At 40.5% G+C, this 17,156-nt stretch overlaps 1 protein-coding gene across 4 annotated transcripts in view; it reads left to right on the top strand.

Moving 5' to 3' along the window:
• The window catches only part of KDM6A (lysine demethylase 6A), a 127,041-nt gene that overhangs the window by 60,496 nt on the left and 49,389 nt on the right, over positions 1 to 17,156 (top strand). For all 4 annotated transcript variants that reach the window (XM_075853915.1, XM_075853914.1, XM_075853913.1 and 1 more), the window contains exons 4-6: positions 3,225 to 3,274; positions 11,459 to 11,517; positions 12,508 to 12,628. In XM_075853915.1, coding sequence (XP_075710030.1) covers positions 3,225 to 3,274; positions 11,459 to 11,517; positions 12,508 to 12,628 — 230 coding nt within the window. The remainder of the gene's footprint in view (positions 1 to 3,224; positions 3,275 to 11,458; positions 11,518 to 12,507; positions 12,629 to 17,156) is intronic.

The raw sequence follows: 17,156 nt of genomic DNA, 5'->3' as shown, positions 1-17,156 counted from the left end.
AGAGGCGGAAATCACGGCAAGAAAGAAAATTCCACTCCTTTTTCCCTGGAAAAGCCGCCCGTGGAAAAAAATGTCTCTGCCTCCTATTGAAATCAATGGGGAAGTTATTTCAGACGTTTTTTGGCTCTGACTCAGACGCGGTTTCTGCGTTAAAATCCATCCCAAAAAACTGTGTGAACTGGCCCTTAGGTAGTTCAAAATATATTTACCCCAAAAATGAATCCACGAATTCTCCTTGGCGGTGCTATATATGTGTACATTGTGTAATATCTGATGTTGCTATAGTGCCGAGTACAGAGACCCTATTTTAGTTTTCAGTGTATCTCCCTCCCTTTTTAGAGCAGCATCTGTACGTGGAGGATTATCATCCAAGTGCAGACATTTTTAGTGAAGGCAGATGGGGTCGGGGTAGAACAACCAAAAAGTGGTGGGTGTGGATACATTTTGTATATTTGTGGAAATGTACATTCTGTGTGACAAGAATGAATGCCTTAGTACCTTATGCCGATGCAAGATGCATGTGTCATGCAGGCGTGCACATTTCCTGGGGGTATAGTCAAATGCAACATGTAAAGTAATGCGCTTCCGGCACGGGGGATGTGCCGTTAACCCAATGATTTGTGATGTGGGCGGGTTATAAATGTTGGATTGGTAATGGTATGACAGCTAGAATGTCACTATTCCGACACCTTATTGGAGTGGGATCCCCTTGATGTTGGTCAGTGGGGGTTGGAGCTGGTAGACCAACAGATTTTGACATGTAAATCATGCCATGTGGCTTTATTCAGAAGACTGGTTGAGGCCTCATTAAAATGGCAGTATTTTCATAAGTATTTTGCATTGTTATTTGTAAGGCAAAATCAGGAGTGGAACATAAATACGGAAGATACTGGAAAACACTGACCAAAATACACCAATGTGAGGCCCAGTTCCCATCACATTTGTGATATATGTTTAACGTGTACGCCAGGAAAGCTGCGGCCTACACACTAAACATGTCTATTCCAAAAGGTATGGAATAGCGTAGTAGACTGCGCTATTTCATACTACGGAATCCTGTAAAGCATATTTTATTTAACATGATTCCATAATGGCTTATAGGTGTTGAATGCCACTATTAGGCATATTTCACTTCCTCCGTTTGACGCACACTTTGGGAGCTTTTTATCGTCCGTATACACTAAACATATGGCCTAAAGCGTGATGTGAATGTTTGTGGCATTCATAACCTGATAGACGTAAGATTTTTCTTGCAGTGTGAGCTCAGGACTATGGTGCCTGCCGGTAGATTCGTTGATGTCATGTTAGATTTGAACTCAAAGGGTAACAAAACTTTGAAAAAAAACTTTTGACATGCCATAGTGACTTGTCAGCAGTTTTTATGAGTGGAGGTCTGAGCACTGAGACCCCCACCAATCTCTAAAACAAAGTGGAAGCAGCGACCTGGTGAACGCTGTGCCACTTTTTTTCTGATCTACTTTTCTGGGAAAGCTGAGCGAGCGGTGTACGGACCCATAGACCTTCTATTGAGTCTGTACACTGCTCCGAGAAAAGCCGATCAGAAACGAAGGGGCACCGCGCTCACCCGATCTGCCGCTTCATTTTAGTGATTGGTGGGGGTCTTAGTGCTCGGGCTCCCACCAATAAAAACTTCCGACATGTCACGTTTTCGTTTAAATTTTTGTTACCCTTTAACTTATCTCCTTTGTTATTATGGGATAAAAGTGGTGGGTGTCTGCAAGCCACTTGACCCTCATCCTTGTTAAAATAAATAAGCACACTTGGCCAATCCAAGCTTGTGTTTTTATTTGTGTCAGGATGGATGCCGGTCGGCTACTCAGGGGTTATCTTGCCGCTGCAGCCCTTTTTTGTTTTTTTATTTTCGTTAGATCTCCCCCACTTTCCAAAATCCATAACTTTTTTTTTATTTTTCCATCTATATAGCTGTATGAGAACTTTTTTTTTATTTTTCCATCTATATAGCTGTATGAGAACCTTTTTTGTAGGACGAGTTGTCGTTTTTAATGGCACCATTTAATGTATGATATAATATACGTTAAAAAAAATGTGGGGTGGAATGAGGAAAAACAGCGATTCCTCCATTGTTTTTTTGGGTGTCTATTTTGCAGTGTTCACCATGTGGTCAAATCAAAATGTTATCTGTATTCTACAGGTCAATATGATTATAGCAATACCAAATTTATATAGAATTTCTTTTCTGTTCTGCTTTTACAAAGGAAAAACTTCCTTAAAACCAAAAAAGAAAATTTCTTTGTGTTGCCATATTGTAAGAGCCATAACTTTTTTCAGTCGGTGGAGCGATCTGATGGCTTGCTTTTACGGGGTGACATGTCTTTTTTATCGGTAACGTTTTTTGGGTACATACGGTTTTTTGATCACTTTTTTTTTATTTTTTTGTGGAATCGAAGGTGACCAAATACATCAATCCTCGTGGTTTTTTGTGGGGGGAGGGGACAACTTAACAAATAAGCCAATACCAATTATGTTTATTTTGTTTACAGAAACAAATTTTTCTCCTGAATTAATAATTTGCTCCAATGAATTTAGGTGAAATATATAAAAACTTGGGAAAATAGTGAAGAATTGAAAGACAAGTATAATAGAATGTTGCAGAACTGACGTAGTCGTCTTGAGAGTCCGAAATTCTCTCCCGCCACTAGGAGAGCCGCCGTCCAGCTACCAGATCCTGGCAACCCTGGCTTTCTATTCTCCGCTTAGAGCATGTCAAGAAATTACATTGGAAGGAATTTATCAACTTTCCTACACCAGATTTCTGGAGGGGAAAAGTCGCAAATGTATCAAAAGTCGAAATTTACAACAAATAATTGTTACTTTTGATGCATTTACACCACTCGCTAGCAGAAGGGGGGCTGCTGCTGACACATTCACTGTCAGAAACGGGCTTAAATTATAAATGAAATCCATGCCACCTCATTGCTGGCATAGATTTCCCTTTCTGGCTCACAGACAGCAGAAGATGCCACCCATTAAAAGGCGTGCGCCTCCTAATAAACTAGCCACATTTTACTCCTGCGGGTTTCATACTAAGACTGGGGCAGATTTACTAGATTCTCACGCCAAAGTGTATATTTTAAAATTGCCCATGCTCATTTAGAAGTCGCCCTGTTTCTACATTACAGTTGTTTTGCACATGGTCCATTTGGTTAAACATTAATGTAATTTATGCTTGTTTTATTTTCCAGCATTATCGGCATACCAGAGGTACTACAGTTTACAATCAGACTACTGGAAGGTGGGTAGGACTTTACCATTGCTTCGATATGTATGCCGCAAAAAGTGCACTCTAGTGTCTGATATAATAGCGTTTTACAATGACTGAAATGTTTACACGTTTCACTTAATCGTTGTTGAAGAGCTCTTTATGCAGAAAGCTTAAATAGCATGTGCTGCAGTTGGTGGATTTATCCATCTGGATGTACTGCTGTGAATAGATTATACAGGGATTTGAGAAGAAGTATGCTGCAATATTTAACTGCTTCCCAGCCATTTATTAGGCAACCATGTTTGGTAAGGTGAAGTGTATGTACCGTTTATTTGTGTTTTTTTAATTTGGGTCACTGTTAAGTAACGGTCCTTTTTTAGATCCAATAAAACACACACGCACGCTTATGCGCACACGCTTACGTATAGTTTTTAATTCTCTTAACCCCTTCCCGTTTTGCGCCGTATGAGTATGCCAAGAACAGTGGCTTAATACTATGATCCGCCATACTATAATGGGAGCTGGGCCCACGCCATTAGTTGTGGGTGACAACTGGATTTTACAGCGCGGATCATAAATAACTTCTGTCCCGGCCATTCAATCACACTTGGATGCCACAGCCAATAGCAACTGCGGCACCTAAGTGATACAGTGAATAATTTTCTCAACCCCTTCCCACACTGGCCGTAATAATACTGTACTATCACTAAGCAGTGATGGTGCGGGCACAGCAGCTGAGCCTGTGAAACCGGCTCGCGCGAACAAAGCGACATGCCCTATCTTCGGGCGTTTACGTGTCTTACCTCTCATTGACATCAATGGGAGGCAGAGAAAGTGTTTTTCGCAGCGTTTGCCCGCGGCGCTCATTGGCCGCGGGTGAAAACGCGGGAAACCCATTTACTACTTGTTTAGCCTCAATGCTCACGCGCCACGGCAAGCGGACAGTGCCCGACCCAATGGTTTATACACGGATGATGGGGGTTGCATACAGGGATGATGGCTGGCTGGTATGATGGGAGTTATGTACTGGGATGATGGGGGGCCCCTGCATATTACCCCCATTGTCCCCGGGTGTGCTGGGCCGCCATCGTCCCCGGGTGTGCTGGGCCGCGTCGGCTTAACACATGGAATAGTAGAGCAGGGAACGGTACTCTCCCTGTTCTACTATAGGATTTAACTGTGTCTGCGTCCTGAGCATAACTAGAAAATCCTAGGCCCTATAGCAAACTTTTAAAATGTGCCCCCTTACCTCGAGCAAATTTTTTTAACATTGATCAGTCCTGCCCCTAAATAATTTTCCCCGCCATAAATGGTAATATATATATATATATATATATATATATATATATATATATATTATAGTTTACCTCTTAATAATGCTATGTTCACATCTCCTTTTTACTGTATGTCTGACGTTCAAGTTTTGACATGAGAACAGTGTCAAAACGTGCACCATAGCGTGTACATTGATTTCTCTGGTCAGGACGGATGCCCTAATTGTTTAGTTTGTGCATACGTTTTGTGTGCGTACGTTGTATCCTTTGTTTTATCTTTTATTTTTTTTTACCATGTCCTAAAAAGCGTAATCTACTACTCTTTTCAGTACTTTTCCAAAACGTATACGTTTTTATTTGTATTTAAAGAGGCTCTGTCACCACATTATAAGTGCCCTATCTTAATGTGATAGGCGCTGTAATGTAGGTAACAGCAGTGTTTTTTTATTTAGAAAAACAATAAATTTTCACCAAGTTATGACCTATTTTAGCTTTATGCTAATGACTTTCTTAATGCCCAACTGGGCGTGTTTTTACTTTTGACCAAGTGGGCGTTGTAGAAAGAAGTGTATGACGCTGACCAATCATTCCACTTGTACTCAGCACAGCGCGTGCTGTCACTTACACCCACGTTAACGTTACTGAAGTGTCTTGCCAGGACGCGATGTCTATTAAACACTCCCGACACTTCGGTAACCTTAATGTGTGCCACTTACTCGAGACCACGCTTGCTGTCTTTTACAGCGAGATTTCGCGATATCACATTATGGAGAAGATAGTGAACTTATAATGTGGTGATAGAGCCTCTTTGTCAATGACGACGTATGCAATATTAAAACATGCGTTTGCATACGTAAAACGTGTACATTTTTTAAACCTTATATGGGAAGTCTTGACTTTACAAAGTTTCATTTCTGTAAAGAACAAAAAAAGTATACATTTTCATAAGTAAGAACGGACACGAACGTATAAAGACGTAAACATATGTTTTTGTAACTTTAAAAACGTATGCGTCGTCGTATACCACAAACGTGTGCACAAAACAAGATGTGAACTGAGCATTAGTCATACTTGCAAAATAATACCACAAATAATACCTCCACAGCAAGACCACATATATCTTCCACAAAGACCAATTTAACCGAAAATATTACCATACGATGGTGACATACTAGTTCTACTTCTTCCCTGCAGAGTATTATCGCGCTGTGGATACTTTGCAGTGTATACAGTACAATTAAATTCAGTGACTCACAGGTGACTTCGTCTTTGATTAGAATTGTTCACTTTGGTCACGTACAGAAACTTCCCACCCTACCGCCTTTAACATTCTCCTACTGCTGCAAAAATAGTGCCACACAGATAGTTCTCCCAAAACTAATAGTGGCAAACGGTGCTGCATACTACAATAGTGCCCTCCTTTGTGCCCTACACACTTTCATATTGCTCTCTTTTTGTGTGACACACAGTAATAATGCCCCCTTAGTACCTCTCACACAGTATAGATTAGGGTTGTCACGATACCAGAATTTGGACTTCGATACCTATACTTTGTGTAGTATTGCGATTTTTCGATACCAAAACGATACTTTACCAACAGTAATTAAAAAAAGGAAGAAGTTCTTCCATTTTCCGATGTGAGGCACGTGGTGTGATGAACTTTGAATGTGCGTCACATTAACAGTAATTAACCCCATTATGTACCTCCGTCATAATGGACAACATTGGATTAATGTGAGGTACATGATATGGTTAATTACTATTAATGTGAGGCACATGGAGGTTAAATTCATCACACCTCGTGCCTAACATTAATAAGTGAAACGTTTTTTTTTTTATAGAGTACACATCATAAGTGACGGAAAAAAATAGTTGTGCAGGTTATTACGGCCGCGCCAATACCTAATTTGTGTTTTATGTATTGAGAATTATTTTAATGTTTGTTGTAAAAAATGTATGGGCATTATTTTTTATTTAGCATTACTTTGTTTTCCTATTTTATTTTAATGTACGGGCATATATCTATATGCCAGTATATTAGCCTGTATACTGATAGTACACAGGAAGTTGTTAGGACATACCAAAGTATGCCCTAACAGGAAATATGGTAAGACAGCCCTGGGGTCTTTCAATGGACCCTGGGCTGTCTGCCTGTATATGGTATGTCCCTTAATCGCGTCACAGGGATTCCCTGTGATGCGATCCAAGGGGCATCTCCCTTTGCATTTTCCCTTTGAATGCTGCGAGCAGTTTCCCTTTTAGGGCAGATGCCTTAGTGTTTCCCTTTTAGGGCAGATGCCTTAGTGTTTCCCTTTTAGGGCAGATGCCTTAGTGTTTCCCTTTTAGGGCAGATGCCTTAGTGTTTCCCTTTTAGGGCAGATGCCTTAGTGTTTCCCTTTTAGGGCAGATGCCTTATGGCTTTATTCTGGCTTTCCTCTGGGCCAATAGGACGAAACGAAGTTATAAAATGTACCCCTTTTCGTCATCCACATCCTCTCAATTCCTTTGGTTGAGCTTGATAGACATACATCTTTTTTTCAAGCATATTAACCAATCTATGTAACTATGGTTCTCTGGAAAAGGAACTGTAGGGAAACCGGACAAATACCAGCAAGATTATAATAGGTGGGAGGAAAATGAGCAAAAATCCTCCCCAGAAAGACTGAGTGAGCTACAGAATTTATTCCTAATATGAGGGATAAAAAACTCCTTGTTTCGAGAATTTAGTGATGCCATGAAAATAACATCTAGAAGAAGCCAATGCTGTACATCACATTTATAAACACAACCTTTTTAAAGTCTTAATTTTCTCAGGTTTACCAGTTGTATGCTGTTAACCCGGTAGTGACTGCCCATTAGTGTCTTGACAGTGGCCACTAACCAGCTTTATTACGTTGCAATTGCCTTTTTATGGCGCTGCATCGGAATAAATAAATAGAGCAGGGAGCCTTTAAACCTCCTCGCTCTCAGCTACCAGGGGTAGCTGAGGGCTAGGAGCATCCCTATATCAGTATCGATCTCACCCGTTTAATCCCTCAGATGCGGTGCTCAATAGCGAGCGCCGCATCAGAATGGTTTTGGAGAGGGAGTGAGCTGGAGGGAGTGAACAAATGCCCCCAGGTCTGCCACTAGTTATGCCTGCTAGGACATTCCAGAGGCATGGCCCAGCAGATGCCTGTCAGTTTTACACGGACAGGCATTAATACACTGCAATACAGAAGTATGGCAGTGTATTATGAAAGCGATTGGACAAACACATATTGAAATCCGCTGGTGGGACTAGTAAAAAAACAAAAAACACTTTTTCCCCTAAATGCTTTATTATTATAAAAAAAAAAAAAAAGTTACACATGTTTGGCTTCGTGGCGTCCGTAACGACCCCATCTATAAAGTCATTACATTATTTAACCCCCACGGTGAACGCTGTAAAAAAATCAAATAAAAAAACAATGCAAAAATTGCTGTTTTTGGTGAATCCTGTCTTAAAAAAAAAATGTGCTCATCGTTGTAATCGTAACAACCGGCTGAATAAAGTTATTGTGTCACTTAAACCACACGGTAAACTGCGTGAATTTAGGACGCAAAAAAGTGTGGCGAAATTGCTGGTTTTTTTTCTATTCCCTCTAAAAAAAAGGTTTATACAAGTTAATCAGTAAATTATATCTACCCAAAAATGGTGCTATTAAAAAATATAACTTGTCCCCCAAAAAAACAGCCTTATAAAGCTATGACGACGCAAAAAGTTATAGCTCTTTGAATGAGACGATGGAAAACGTAAACAATAGCTTGGCCTAAAATAGGCTGGTCGCTAAGGGGTTAAATCTTAAAGCGACCCTCAAGTAAAAGACATTCATAACTCTAAACTGCAAAATTAACATACCCGGTGGACTTCTGTTTGCTCCTTGCTTTGTTCCCACGTTCCGGTCCCCGTTGATAGCGGCAGCCAACTTGTATACCAGACAACTGGGGCCAGCAGGGAGCAACCAGGTATGTTAAATAGTTTTTTGCAGTTTATAGTAGTTTCGACTGTAGTGTCGCTTTAAATGTCTAGTATCCAAGGTTTCTTTAAATGTACCTTTTTTACAGTCTTTTTGAATAATACATTGGTCTGCATTGCTGGTTGCTCATGGGTTAAAGCAATTATTTTAATGATATGCTTTAATAATTTGCACAGTACAGTGTTTGTAAATGTACCTAATGTCCCCGGAATTTACTGATTAGAGATGAATTTCGTTTGATTTCCATTGTTAACTGGAGTGTGTTCATTTGAAAAAATAATACTAGAAAATAAGACTTTCGAGTCTGCAGAACAGTGAATGTCACATGAGATTTTCTACTGAACAGGCAATAATCTGTCGTGATTTACAGTGTGAATCACGTCCCTCACACTCCTGCACCGTCACCTTGATAGCAGATGTCACACTTTTTTTGTTTTGAAGTAAATTTTGCACCTTTCGTTTCAAGTCCATCCTTTTAATCGTCTCTATTATCGCGACTAGGGATGTCACGATACCAGAATTTGGATTTCGATACTTTGTGTAGTATTTCGATACTCGATACCAAAACTATACTTTTGCCAATAATAAAAAAAAAAGTTCTTCCGTTTTCTGATGTGAGGCGCGTGGTGTGATGAATTTTGAACCTCCGTGTGCCTCACATAATGGACAATATTGGGTTAATGTCTGAGGTTCGTGATTGGGTTAATTACTATTAATGTGAGGTACCTGGAGGTTCAAAATTCATAATACCTCGTGCCTCACATCAGAAAACGGAAGAACTTTTTTTTTATTATTGGCAAAAGTATAGTTAATAAGTGAAAGAAAGCAGTTTTGTATTTTATAACCGAGTAAAAATGAATGACCCTATAAATGTCATTATTACGGTTTACATTATTATTATTTTATGCATCGAGACTTATTTTATTGTGTGTGTGTGTGTGTGTGTGTGTGTTTTTTAATTTAACATTACTTTATTTTATTTTCTTACTTTTTATTTTTAAACTTTAATGTACTGGCATATATCTATATGCCAGTACATTAGCCTGTTTACGGATAGTACACAGGCAGTTGTTAGGACATACCTTTAGTATGCCCTAACAGGAAATATGGTCAGACAGCCCTGGGGTCCTTCAATGGACCCTGAGCTGTCTGCCAATATATGGTATGGCCCTTGATCGCGTCACAAGATTTCCCTGAATTCTGCAGTCAGCCTTGATCGCAGCATTCAGGAGAATAGCGGCGGAGTTGAGAGGTTTCTCTGATCTCTGCCGTTATAGAGCGGGGCTGCGGCTGTGTAATACAGCCATTGCCCTGCTCCTGACAAGTGTGAACGCGGTCAGCATAAGGTGATGCGGCCGGCGCTGTGCTAATGAGCGGTGGCGCCGGCACTGAAGTCAGAACATGGGAATGTTTTGCAGTACGCCCGCCATGTTCTCTCTTCAGTGCTGCCGCTCATTAGTGCTGCACCGGACGCATCCCCTCATGCTGACCACGTGCGCACTTCTCAGGAGTGGGGCAATGGCTGTATTACACAGCCGCAGCCCCGCTCTTACATTTATGTGTTACAATGTTTAAGCTGTGCGGCCGCAGAGCTTAGTATCGAAATACATGAAATAACGCTATGGAACCGTTTGAGGATGCACGGTATCGAAACCGTATCGAAGTTTCGATGCATCGTGCAGCCCTAATTGGGACTTCTATCATTTTGCTTCATTATGCAATTTGCCTGCCCATAGAATAATAGTGGGTTAATAGATGTACAGAGTACGATTTAATGACAAGTGAATTGAGAAGCGACATGCAAATCGTTCAAAACAATTCAATCTTCTGCTGGTTTCAGTCCCAGATGCTAACTGATCGAGTTGCACATGTATGGTGTCTATCCATTGAATTAAATGGGTTTTAAAGGAAAAGTGATGAGCGACTAGACCTCCATTGACCAATGATGTCACCTTTAAGTGTTGGTACACTCGCCTGAGTTCAGTCATTGAAAAACTGACGATTTTTGCATCAGCTTTTTCTGCAATTGCCTTTATTTTGTCTGTTCACATGGCATCAGTGGGCCATACATTTTTCACATCCTGAAGAATGTCCTCAATTCTCCCAACCCACTGAAAGCAGCGCCAGAATGGTCGCATGACCGTAGAAAGGCCATTGTCTATTGCTTATATCAGTGAGCATTGTGAGATTTTTCTTGTGCATATTTTTGGATTCTGACCATGCTTTAAGTTAGGTCCACATTGCTCTGGCTCTACGTCCTGGTTTCACTTCTCAAGTGTCTCCAGTCAACCATTTATGAAAAACTGAATGGTCGGCATCCACATGGCTTCCGTTTTTCATGCAGACCCATTGACTCCTATCGGCCATTCCTGCGTGAAAAATAGACAAAGTGCATGCTGCAATTTTTCTTTATCATGAATGGATGTTCTGTGACAAAATACTGACATCTGAATTAGCCCATTATCTCTAATTGGTCTTTGTTCAGTACGGGTGCTTGTCCGTTGTACACTCAGACAGCACCCGGACATGAAAATCGGTAGTCATACAAAACTTAGGCTTCATTCACATGGCCATATGTTTGGTCCAAAAACTGTATTGGATCCCACCTGAGTGAGGCAGGAAAGCCTATCCCAAATGTTTTTTAATTAAAGATTTCCTGCTTTCCTTTAACACAATCCACTTGTATTCTCGGCATAATATATACAGCGTTCACAAATAATAGTTTTCCACATGTAGTGCTTGAGCTTAATTTTGCAGCAGGAGGATTGATGACATTTACACTGCTCCTTGCAGTACAGAAGGCCGACTGTGTGTCGTGCGCATAGTATCTTACAAATCACTCATTTACCTCATCCAATAGAATCCCTATTCATGTGCGTTTTTGGCAGTCTCCCTTTGACTGGTTATATGCATTTTACTTAGTAAATATTCTTGTTTTGCAGAATGCTGCCTTTCTTTATGGCCTTGGATTGGTCTACTTCCATTACAATGCATTTCACTGGTAGGTATTTTATTCTTACTGCTTAGTAACTGTACAATATACTGACCCTGGGACAGCTAAAATACACATGTAGGGAAAATTTATTTTAGTTCATCTGAATTTAAATCTGAGCAAACAATACCTAGGCAAAATGTAAGTGCATTACCTTATGTCAGCATGCGGACTTGTGTGTTTCGACTGGCATGAGGTGCACCCTGTTCAATCAGATGGAGATGTTTATTCGCTTACAGCGAGATCACGCTTGCTGTACTGTAAGTCCCACACAAACGTTACAGAAGTGTCGGGATTGTGAATAGACATCCCGTCCTGGCTGGAGGTGATGTCTATTCACTGTCAGACACTTCAGTAACGTTAATGTGGGTGTAAGTGACTGCACATAGTGAGCAACGCAGGATCACTATGTGCTGATTACATGAATGGAGAGAAGTGTATGATACTGATTGGTCAGCGTCATACACTCCCCTGTACAACACCCACTTGGTCTAAAGTAAAAACACGCCCAGTTGGGCATTAAGAAACTAATTAGCATAAATCTAAAATCACTCATAACTTGGTAAAATTGTTTTTCTAAATAAAAAACACTGCTGTCGCCTACATTACACATTATGTAGGAGATAGGGCACTTATAATGTGGTGACAGAGCCTCTTTAACACAGAATTTACAGAGGGTGGATTCATTCCCTTACTATCTTCCTATGCTGGTAGTTTTTTCAGTCTCTAGAATTACCTACTTGGTTACTATGATTTACCATTTAAATTAGAATTTAATGTCAGGTTTTGTCTTTTTAGAGAAGAGCTATTTGTATTGACTAAAATCTCCCTATCTTACTGATGATTTATCCAAAGAACAGTTATGTCACTAAAATGATCACTGCACTCAACAGACTACCTTTTTAAGTATTTTTTTCTACATCTTCTAATACTGTTGTAATCTGCTATGACTGCTGTTTTCAAATAATAAAAAATAAAAAAAAATTTATTTTATTTTAGGGCAATTAGAGCATTTCAGGAAGTGCTTTACGTCGATCCCGGCTTTTGTCGCGCAAAGGAAATCCATTTACGACTTGGACTAATGTTCAAAGTGAATACGGACTATGAGTCAAGTTTAAAGGTAATCTCGCTAGTTTGTGTCATTGTTCAGTAGTGGTTTAGTAAACTGTTGATGCTCTGTATGTTTAGAGGTTGGTTGTATTGATCCGTGTTTGTGCTCTTAAATTGCAGTATTTATGCACTGGTAGTCATATGTTTTACCAAAAGCCTGTTCACAATGGAAAAGCAAGAAATATGAATGTTAGGAGCAAAATAGATGGAATTTACAGTTTACATAGTCCATGTAGTGGATAAACTACAACTAACCGGTCTGTCCGGGGGTTACAAAATCAGTTGTTTTAATTAATAGAACCTATTCTGAAATTAAATACTCTTACAGGACTTTTTTTTTATGGTCTGTGCTTTGCAGGCCATTGGATAAATTTGCCCATGGGTGGGCCAGTGATGATTAACGCTAATTGACATGATCAGAAAATCCTCTGATCTCGGCCACTTTCAAAAGAAATGATGGGGAAGCTGTTCCCTTTGTGATGTCACTGTAAATCTAAGCAGTTCTTTTAGGCCCTGTTCACACGGAAACCGCGTCTGAAAACGCGGCAAAAAACAGCGGTTAATTCCTCCCATTGATTTCAATGGGTGGCGGACACGTTTTTTTTTTACTGCGAGCGGTAAAAAATGCTTGCGGTAAAAAGAAGCGACATGCCCTATTTTCGGGCGTTTACACCTCTGATCTCCCTTTGACATCAATGGGAGGCAAAGAAAGTGTACTTCGCTGCGTTTTTGCCCGTGGCACTCAATGGGCGCGAGCGGCAAACGGCGTGCAGGCAGATGAAAATCTGCCTCAAAATTCCAAACAGAATTTTGAGGCAGAATTTTCTGCCTGCAAAAAACTCACTTTGAACTCAGTCTAAGGCAGGATTCACACGAGCGTGTTCAGTCCGTGATATATACGGCCCGCAGGTCGGCCGCATTTCCCGGACCGAACACAGTGCAGAGAGCTGGGCTCAATTCGTCATCGTCATCTATAACGCTACATGTTTTCAGTACGGGACAGTTTTCCCGCAGCGACTCCTAGCATCATAGATAACGATGATGATAAGAGCCCAGCTCCCTGCAGTGTGCTCAGTCCGGGAAATACTGCCGACATACGGACCGTATATCTCGGACTGAACGCGCTCGTGTGAATCCGGCCTGATAATGAATTTTAGTGCATTCCCTTTGGCATGCTCTAACAGATGCATGTGCATATTATTATGCAGACAATGATGTACTGACAAATTGAGTTGTACCAGTATGTTCGTTAATAATGAGATGACAAAATCCCTTTCATTTTGCATTTCTCATATTATAAAAATATAAACTAAATGCTAATTTATATGTACCCAAAAGTGGACTGTGATTTTTTTTATATATATATTTATCTTGTGTGTGTGCGTATATGTGTGTGTGTGTGTGTGTAGATATGTATATATATATATGTGTGTGCGCGCGTGTAGATATACACTACCGTTCAAAAGTTTAGGGTCACTTAGAAATGTCCTTATTTTTGAAAGAAAAGCACAGTTTTTTTCAATGAAGATAACATTAAATTAATCAGAAATACACTCTATACATTGTTAATGTGCTAAATGACTATTCTAGCTGCAAACGTCTGGTTTTTAATGCAATATCTGTATAGGTGTATAGAGGCCCATTTCCAGCAACCATCACTCCAGTGTTCTAATGGTACATTGTGTTTGCTAACTGTGTTAGAAGGCTAAAGGATGATTAGAAAACACTTGAAAACCCTTGTGCAATTATGTTAGCACCGCTGTAAACCGTTTTGCTGTTTAGAGGAGCTATAAAACTGACCTTCCTTTGAGCTAGTTGAGAATCTGGAGCATTACATTTGTGGGTTCGATTAAACTCTCAAAATGGCTAGAAAAAGAGAGCCTTCATGTGAAACTCGACAGTCTATGCTTGTTCTTAGAAATGAAGGCTGTTCCATGCGAGAAATTGCCAAGAAACTGAAGATTTCCTACAACGGTGTGTACTACTCCCTTCAGAGGACAGCACAAACAGGATCTAACCAGAGTAGAAAGAGAAGTGGGAGGCCCCGCTGCACAACTGAGCAACAAGACAAGTATATTAGAGTCTCTAGTTTGAGAAATAGACGCCTCACAGGTCCTCAACTGGCAGCTTCATTAAATAGTACCCGAAAACGCCAGTGTCAACGTCTACAGTGAAGAGGCGACTCCGGGATGCTGGCCTTCAGGGCAGAGTGGCAAAGAAAAAGCCATATCTGAGACTGGCTAATAAAAGGAAAAGATTAATATGGGCAAAAGCACACAGACATTGGACAGAGGAAGATTGGAAAAAAGTGTTATGGACAGACGAATCGAAGTTTGAGGTGTTTGGATCACACAGAAGAACATTTGTGAGACGCAGAACAACTGAAAAGATGCTGGAAGAGTGCCTGACGCCATCTGTCAATCATGGTGGAGGTAATGTGATGGTCTGGGGTTGCTTTGGTGCTGGTAAAGTGGGAGATTTGTACAAGGTAAAAGGGATTTTGAATAAGGAAGGCTATCACTCCATTTTGCAACGCCATGCCATACCCTGTGGACAGCGCTTGATTGGAGCCAATTTCATCCTACAACAGGACAATGATCCAAAGCACATCTCCAAATTATGCAAGAACTATTTAGGGAAGAAGCAGGCAGCTGGTATTCTATCTGTAATGGAGTGGCCAGCGCAGTCACCAGATCTCAACTCCATAGAGCTGTTCTGGGAGCAGCTTGACCGTATGGTACGCAAGAAGTGCCCATCAAGCCAATCCAACTTGTGGGAGGGGCTTCTGGAAGCATGGGGTGAAATTTCTCCCAATTACCTCAGCAAATTAACAGCTAGAATGCCAAAGGTCTGCAATGCTGTAATTGCTACAAATGGAGCATTCTTTGACTAAAGCAAAGTTTGAAGGAGAAAATTATTATTTCAAATAAAAATCATTATTTCTAACCTTGTCAATGTCTTGACTATATTTTCTAGTCATTTTGCAACTCATTTGATAAATATAAGTGTGAGTTTTCATGGAAAACACAGAATTGTCTGGGTGACCCCAAACTTTTGAACGGTAGTGTATATAATCTAGATAGTTAGATAATACATTTTCCAAGTGACAGACCAGATGTGAAGTTAAGTAAAATAGAGTTCAGCTCATTGCGAACAGTTTTCTATTGGTCTGTTACTAGTCATATACAGGAACATGCAGAGAACTCGCAGGTCATGTGTTCTCTACTACTCTGGGTCACAACAGCATACAAAAATGAAACATTAATAAATTTGTTGATATTTACGACTCCCTTTTTGGGTGGACGATGCCCTAATTCCCAGACACACTTCTATTCACAGTCATTCAGAATAAACCAAGCTGGTTATGATGGTTGTCCGGGAAACAGTCTGTCAGTATTCATGTAACCGGCTTCTCTTCTCACTTCTGTCTGTCAGTCACTGAGCAACGTCATGACCGGTCACGAACTGTTGGTTTTGTAAGAATAGGTGGCTTGGCAAGACAGAAATACAAATATATAAGGGAAGATCGGACAGCCTTCCCAGTACTAAATGTTGTACCAGTCTAATGGCTGCCAACTGCAAAACATCCCAACTTTAGGCTATGTTCACACTGAGTTTTTGCAGGTGGAATTTCTGCCTCAAAATTCCGTTTGGAAGTTTGAGGCAGATTTTCCTCTCCCTGCACGCCGATTTTCGCAGCGTTTTTCACCCGCGGCCATAAAACGCCGCAAAATACGCTTCCTCTGCCTCCCATTGAAGTCAAAAAGACGCCTCTGCCTTCCATTGAACTCAATGGGAGGCATTTTCGGGCCGTTTTTGACGAGTTTTTTGGCGCGGTTTCCGCGTCAAAAAACTCAGTGTGTACATAGACTTAATGTGCAATTTATTTACAAATAATACTATATTTGGCTGGGTTCACCCAGAGTTTTTTGCAGAAGGAAAATCTGCCTCAAAATTCCGTTTGGAATTTTGAGGCAGATTTTGCTCTTCCTGCACGCCGATTTTCTTGGCGTTTTTTACACACACACACACACACACACACACACACACACACACACACACACACACACACACACACACACACACACACACACACACACACACACACACACACACTGTATGTGCGCACGTATACATACACTATATACTACACGCATATAATTTTATGTTTGCTGAGAAAAGCACAGGTTAAATAATGCCCCCATGGAAATCTTTTGGGGCCACGTCAATAGGGAACTAGGGAGAATATATCTCAATGATCAGCAGCTATGGAAAACATTTGAGGTTATATCTATAAGCCATTGCTTCTGTTTTCCACCCAGGACTATGTGAGATTGTTGAATAGCACTGTCTTTATAGCACATGGATATTAGGAGTCATTGTTTTGGAAATCTGATGGGGTTAACTAACTTTTGGTTGCATAAAACGGTAGGAAGTACAGATTTGTTTTTCTGTAATAGTGTATGGGCTTTCTGTATATACCATGAATACTAGTTTCTCATTTCTTTCTGTGGTTATGGCAACATCAGGTTTTTAAT

Source organism: Rhinoderma darwinii, chromosome 2 (genome assembly GCF_050947455.1).
Source record: "Rhinoderma darwinii isolate aRhiDar2 chromosome 2, aRhiDar2.hap1, whole genome shotgun sequence".
NCBI lineage: Eukaryota > Metazoa > Chordata > Amphibia > Anura > Rhinodermatidae > Rhinoderma > Rhinoderma darwinii.
This window is presented reverse-complemented; position numbering and strand designations above follow the sequence as displayed.